General features: G+C 37.7%; 1 protein-coding gene across 1 annotated transcript; it reads left to right on the forward strand.

The window, feature by feature from the left end:
- On the forward strand, positions 2,363–7,388 carry LOC109834273 (protein PHLOEM PROTEIN 2-LIKE A10). Its single transcript, XM_020402253.1, has 2 exons — positions 2,363–3,677; positions 6,307–7,388. The coding sequence occupies exon 1, from the start codon at positions 2,511–2,513 to the stop codon at positions 3,666–3,668; it is 1,158 nt and encodes a 385-aa protein (XP_020257842.1). The 5' UTR covers positions 2,363–2,510; the 3' UTR covers positions 3,669–3,677; positions 6,307–7,388.

Genomic DNA, 7,659 nt, shown 5'->3' on the forward strand with positions numbered 1-7,659 from the left:
AAGAGGCTGTATTCATGTTCATTTAAAAACCCTTGCCAATCTTTTCTTAATCCTATCTCTGTTTCTATTTTTCTTTTAGTTTTATTTTTGTGTATTTTATTTTTTTCCTCCTTCCTTCTTATCTCTTGTTATCATTTTTTTGGTGACAAATCACTCTCTGCTCATCTCTACACATTTTATTTCACTCCTTTTTGTCCACACATTTCTAGTACCAATTTTAGGAATTTTAAACACACACTTTCCTTTTAGGTTCGACATCTTTTTTACACTATAACTTAATAGTTGTTCCTCTTTTTGTGCATGTTTTTGTGCTCATATCAATAGGAAATATGAACTTTCTTGAAATATTTACTGTCAAAACTAGCTTGAGTCCCTGTGCATTGTAAAATGCTAAACTTAAAGCAATATCTAGCCTACTCCAGTGTAAGGATCTCAAATCGAAATTGCTTCTAGGAACAATAGCTTAAGTGTAATGCTATGCACCAACCAAATGCTCCACGATCACCTTGATCAACTTTAGGCACATGATGGCCTCCTTGATCTAACTTTGAACTATGACTTCCTCGGTCTGGCGTAAAAATTGGACTCAAACAGGTATTGCAATTTTTAGAGGATGGGTGAGAGAGCTTGTGTCTTCTTTTGTTGAGTAAGTGGCTTTATATAGGTCTCTAAACCAGCTTAAAAAGTTGTTAGCCTATTAATGAGAGCAACCCGAAGGTCATGTTAGTTACACCCACTTAGCCCACTGCACCATTAACTGATTTGTTTAATGAGCCCATTATGTGCTAAGTGCAAAGTGCACCTATAAGACATCCATTGCACCATCATAGCATCTCAACCCAATTAGCCTCAATCTATAACCCAAACCCAACCAAGTCCATGTTTAAACTTATAGGAATTATTAGATTAAATATGTTGGTTAAGCCCAGAACCTGTGACTTATGTCTTATTCAAAAAGATTTCAAAAAGATTTTAACCACTAGGCTACAATGTATTTTTGTTATAAAAATATATAAATGTAGTTTGAAACTTAGCCCATGTTTTGGAAAACTTTTTAACTCTAGTAAATATGAATTATCAACAAATACTACAATGCATAAGAACGATGGAATGGCTAATAAGTCAAAACCCAACGCTATAAGAGGGAGTACTTAGTCAATCAAAAATTTTCAAGTAGAACTGGAATAATTGGAGAACTAGGATGAAAGAGAGGTATTATCATGGCTATGTCAGTTGTTATATGATCGATGAACAAATATATTAAATAAGACGAGTTGCCTCTGCTACTGCTAGTGCTAGAGGTGAGAATTAAGAGTGTGTTCTGCAAACTCTTAAAAACTACATCAACATTGACCCTTCCCCAATTTTGTTTTTTTTGGTAAAATTGTGTCAGTTTTGGCCAAGTTCTTCTTAGACCAAAAAGAGGTCATAAATCAAGTTGCTGTTGAACCGCCTCCTCCTTGATCCTACTCTAATGTGATTTAAAATAAAGCGAGTCATGATTAAATCTGGTCTAGTTTTTAAATGATTGCAACACCCTACGGCTCAGCATGAGTCTTAGTTTTTGCTTCTAGCACCAGCAACAACGGAATAAAAACCCAAGAAGATGTACTTAATAATTGATTTGGGTACTTGGAACCGTAAGCTACAGATATAAATTGAGACAAATAAGGTAAAATCATCCGCAGGATGGCTCATCAGATCATGCATTAACCGAACAAGTAATTGCAAATTACGCAGAAGGTCAGTAACTTGGCAACTAGTTCTACAATGAAGGAATTCGATTAAATAGTAATCACATAAACTAAGGAAATCATGAAGAACTAGTTAAGAGCCTAATGACATGTTTAGCACATGTTTAGCCTAATGCCTTGGTTTTCAAAGTAAGTGCCTTGTGTAAATGTAACATGGAAAGTGGTACAAGAAACTTAGAGAATGCATGATCGCTTCGTGTTTTGCTAGTCCAAGTGCATGCATTCTTCATATGCGTGTGTGGGTGTCTGGTTGCAAAAGTGCAAATATACATGGAATTTGTTGTATCTCTGTATACTAATTTCTCCCTTGTTCTGACATAAAAGATGAACATTAATCGTTACCTTGTCTTTCTGTTCTAAGAAAATCCCGTCCGACATCAGATAACATAAAGTCATACATTAACATTGAGAATTCGAAGTTACCATTTCAAACATATTCGTCTCCTTGAAGACGAACAATCTTGCTTGGTAAGAACAATTATGAAAAAGGGGTAAATTGTCATTAAAAAATTTAACTGAAATTTTTAGGATATAAATGTTTAATATTGAGGATTTTACACACATCTTAAGGGGGGAAAATGAAAACAAGAAAAAGAAAATCCTCTTTTTAGTAGTGTACGAAATTGCCCTTATTTCCGAATTCCTCGTTCATGTTTATCTTCCCGGGAACAAAATCCCAATTCCCAATATCCCAAGCTCCCATAGTTTCATATCTATCCCCTATTCTCAAACCCTAATTCAATCCCCAGTTCTCCGATGTCTCTCGATCTTCTCCGGCGCCGGCGAAAGCATCTCCTCTTCATCGCCGCCGCCGGTGTCTCCTTCTACGGCGCCTACAAGCTATATCACCACCCGTCAATCTCATCCAAACGCAATAAACTCGCTTCTCTCCTCAAAACCATAATCTCCGTCTCTGATGCAGTCACCTCTTCCGCCGACACCGTGAACCTTCTCCTCACCGATCTCAATGGCTTCCTCCGATCGAATTCCGACGAGATCCCAAACAGTCTGAAGCAAATTTCGAAGCTTGCTCGATCTGATGACTTCTCCGGCTCAATTTGTAGGTTTTCCGAAGCTCTGACAGTCGGTCTCTCGAAAGGTTTCGGATCGGTTTCAGGGCCCGAATCCGGACCAGGATTCTCTGATAAGCTTCTTGACAAGTTGTTCTCGAATGCTGGCTCAGGGTTTGTGTCGATTGTAGCCGGCAGCTTTGCGAAGAATCTCGTGCTGGGTTTCTACTCAACTGGCGATCAGAGTGATGAGACTTCTTCGTCATCTGGATCGAAGTGGATTGACTTGATCTGTGATGATAAGTGTAGAGATACGATTGCTGAGTGCATTCGGGTGTTTGTCAGCAATGCGGTTGCAGTTTACCTCGACAAGACAATGGAGGTCAACACATATGACGAGTTCTTTTCGGGGCTTACGAACCCGAGGCACGAAGTCAAGGTGAAGGATTTCTTGGTATCGGTCTGTAATGGCGCTGTCGAAACCCTTGTTAAGACTTCGCATCAGGTGCTGACCACTTCCAATCAAGAGGACCAAACATTACCCAGGAGAGGTGGGTCTTCTGATGAGAGGATTAAGGAGATTGGGAGGTGGGTCAATCAGGTTTCATCGACAATGGCGGTTCCAAGGAACAGGAGGCTTGTTCTTGATGTGACGGGGAGAGTGACGTTTGAGACGGTGAAATCGTTTCTCGAATTTGTAATGTTGAAAACTTATGATGGTGTCAAACGAGCTTCAAATATTGTTCATGAAGAGGTAATCGAGAGGGGGTTTGAAGTGATGAGGTATGTGAGTGCTAGATCGATGCTTATTGTCACGATATGCTTTGCCCTTTGCATGCACGTGATGGCCGGCATCAAGATTTTGGATACCAATGTGACACAACATTTGGTTTTGCTGCAGTGACAAGTTTAAGTATGTAAGGTTTTTCCTGCTCGTACTGCTCAAAACAGTTAAACTTTACCCAAATATACATGTAAATAAAGTTGAAGAGTGTAAGTTTGAATAACATAAGTGGCTTATAATGTTAACCTTATGCTAAGGAAGAAAAGGTAAACTATGCTTGATAGCCTTTTTATATGCATTCTATGATCGGCTTCTAGCTGTTAGATATGATGAGTAATTGATTTTGTAACTTTTAGTTTTGAAATCATAAGTATCTTCAGTTTCAATGCTTGTTCTTTCTAGAAATTGTTTGTGTGCTCCTATAAACTTTTTGGAAAAAGAGGAAAGTGAAAAGAACACCAAACTTCAGACATTTGAATTTTTTTTTTACATCCGACATACTTTGGTAATAATTTATTCTACTTCTGGTTATGGGAAAATGGTTTACTTGCTGATGGGAAATGTTCTTGGAAGGTTTTGGGGATATAGATTGGTGTTTGACATGTTTAAATTGGGCACTAGCCAGAGGAGGCATCTCTACGTAGAAGGATAAAGTGCATGGGAAATATATGTATGGTAATGGCTGCAAGGGTAAAAAGGTTTTGTGCTCTTATTTTGATACTTATTTTAAATAGTGAACTTATTTATGGTAGGATTGCAAGGTAAAAAGGTTTTGTGCTCTTTCAAGCAGTAGGGATCCTATCAGAATAGGAGTGAGGTGATTTCCACCATTGATAGGATAGTGAGAATTACCAAACTAACACTCTAACCTCCCATGATTGGTATAGATTAACCCTTTCTATGTGGTGTTCTGATAGAATCCTTTTTCCTTTCAAGTTGTGATGTATGGAACGTGTTGGCTAGAAAAAGAAAAACAACTGCCTTAGGGGGTTGACTGGGGCTGATTAGGATATTCTTAGGCACTACTAAGGAGTTTGATTTTCATGATCTTTTTTTTGGAATTATGAATGCGTTCTGCTATTTCCCTAGGATCATTATTATTGATCTACTAGTTTCATAATTTTATGATCTGCTCCTGCAATGGATTGAAGATACTTATTTTGATTGTGGACTTGTTTATGATAAAATTAGCGTGTAAACAGGTTTTGTGCTCCTGCAAGTAGTCCGTACGTAGAGTATGTTGGCTATAAAAAAGAAAGAAAAAAGTATTTTGGGTTTTCTTGGGCTTGATGAGGATATACTTACTGCTTTCTTAAGGAGTTTGATTTATATAATATTTTTTTATTATGAAAGTGATCTGGTATTTGCCCAGGAGCATTATTACTAATTTATTTGTTTGATAAATCTATGACCTGTTCACTGTTCACTAGTGCCTCTTGTCATGTGCACATAAGGAGCACATAATACAGTCGCACTGAGGTGTAGAACATCAGAAGGGCTATAGTTTGTCAGCTATTTGATCCATCCCATAGGTTGATGTTAGACAACATTAATATATTAGATTTAAAGAAATGGATTTTAGGATGGCAAGTGCTAATGTTTCAAGAAATCCAAAATGTTGGATGTCTGTATGATTGCATATATTCATAATTTATCCTCTTTTTCCTCTTTGCATTTCTGTCAAATGTTGGTTTGTAACGTCATTGCCCCACATTGATGACAAACTCTGAGTTGTTGAAGACTGGACTTCTTTCAGGCTTTTGCTGAGTGATTATTGTTGCTAGTTAAGGTCATTAAACGTTTGTAAATGTATCTATTGCAATCCATCTGTTTTTAGCTGATTTGTAAAGGGAATGTAATTAGTAAAAGAAGAAAGAAGTTCCTTCTTCTTAAGAAACTGTACAATATCGATCTCCACAATCCATGCTATGATATTTCAAGAAAAAGTTTTGAGATTTACTGTAATGTCTAATGCGCGAACGTACCTACCTCTTGAGCGAGAGAATTATAGTTACAGTGTTTTCCATTCTATGATAACCAACATATAATGGAAAATTCTATATTTTCCAATCTATGTTATATCCAGCCAAAAGAATTAAATATTCCAATCTGGTTGCAGTTGATTAATTTTTATTAGGAAGAGTATTTCTTTTACAGAAGAAATTATGGATATGCTTGTTTTATTGTATCTTTACAATTCTGAAGTGTGCATCATATTTGAGCTAAATCTTGGTACTCAGGATACAGGATCAAGGTTATGAAATTCATTGACTCGTTTATTTTGATGAGAATATGAATTGGTCTTGTCTTTTTTGTTATCTGTGTATATAGATTTGCTAAATCAGACTCCTGAACCTCTCTCACATATTGGGCCGGGAAATGCCCATACACTAGTGGTTACATTGATATTTCTCCTTAGATGGGCTTCAGTCACGTCATACCTCTTCTGATACTATTCACTAATTCTAATGATAAATTTTTCTGCAATATAGAGTTCTGAACATGTTTACACTTTTTCATCTATGCTACATGTAAAACGCGGCTGCCGCTACAGTGAAGCAATGTATTTGGTAGACATCTGACACGATACTTTTACCATGATCGATGTTTCTGTTTGTGTATACTTTTCTTTGTTTTGTCATTGGCATATTGTCATGTTGTACCCAGGCCATGTTTTGTTTCTATGATTCCTAGACTACCGTTGCTAATTGAATCGACAAGTCCATTAAGGAATGAAGCCTGTTTCCATGTTGACTAGTTTGCAGAGCTATTTACTGGAGCAAGAATGAAGTAACACGAGGTACAAGAATAAGGGTGGCTCAGTGCACGAGGCTTCTACCATTGTGGGCCCTAGAGATAGTCAGATGTACGCAGCCTTAACCCCGCATGCGGAGAGGCTGTTTCCGAGATTCAAACCATGATCTCCAAGTCACAAGACAACAACCTTACTGTTGCACCAAGGGTCTCCCTCAACACATGGTACAAGGATGTATATGCAAATTTTTTATCAAAAGAAGACCTTTAATGTTGAAGGGTACTGTCATAAAAAAGAAGAGTAGTATCTTATCTAAACCTACAAGCCCAGGCACAATGTTTTTCCTTGAATTACATAACAAGTAATTCCCCTTACTCTTGTGGGTTAGGATAATCCACTTTCGTTGGTTAGGATTTGTGAGAGTTCTGTAGTGTCTTGAATCACTTGAATGTTGTTATTATTATGTCAAAGGCTGTACAAGAATCTCGACTAGAGGTTTTTTGGAATGCATCTTTCCTTTGCTTCTTTCAGGGGGTATTGATATCAGGTCTTCACAGTTGACTTACTCTTCTGACATCATGCCAAAGTATGTATGTATAGGAATTTCTTTGTGTTCTACTCCATCAAGTGGTGATGTCAGTGTGTGTGTGTGTGTAGAGGATTTTCTTTCTGTTCTACTCCATCGAGTAGTGATGTCAGTCTAATGTTTCCAGTGTTAGTGATTGCTTTATGAGTTGCATCGTTTTTTTTTTCTTCATAAATGCTTAAACCACTCTGTGGGACTTTCATCAGTCTTGTTACATTTGCAGTTCAAGTGATATCCCCGTCCCGTATTTGTGGGGGTTGAGGAGATGCACGATGCTTGCTGTGGCTTAGTGGAAATTTTGACTGTTTTGATCTCCTCATCCTTTTGATGCTCCCAATTCATTCTGCAGTAGCTTAAAAAGTGGTATGTCAAATAATGGCGGTGATCAGAACTTTTTGTCCAACTCGAGAACCAGATATCATTGCAGAAAAGGCTTATAGATAGCAGCGTAAACAATTTTCTTTTGAGTTCTAGATTCTAATAGGAATACATACTGAACTTCGCAAATTTAGTATAGGCTGTATAGGGTTGGAAGCATCGTTGCACGATTCCCCAACTCCCCCGCCCCCACCCCCACGGAATCGTCGTACAGTTTCTGCGAATTGATTATCTCCGATACACGAACCGGTTCCCTAAAATTGACGTACCATTTACAAATATGTTAGATGCTAAGTCTCTTTAAGTGCAGCTGCGCAAAATGCAATGCAGCAAGTGAAGGGAGACACAAAATAGAGCATATGACACAATAACTTTTATGTAACTAAACGTGT

This window comes from Asparagus officinalis, chromosome 3, assembly GCF_001876935.1.
Source record: "Asparagus officinalis chromosome 3, Aspof.V1, whole genome shotgun sequence".
In the NCBI taxonomy this organism is placed as follows: domain Eukaryota; kingdom Viridiplantae; phylum Streptophyta; class Magnoliopsida; order Asparagales; family Asparagaceae; genus Asparagus; species Asparagus officinalis.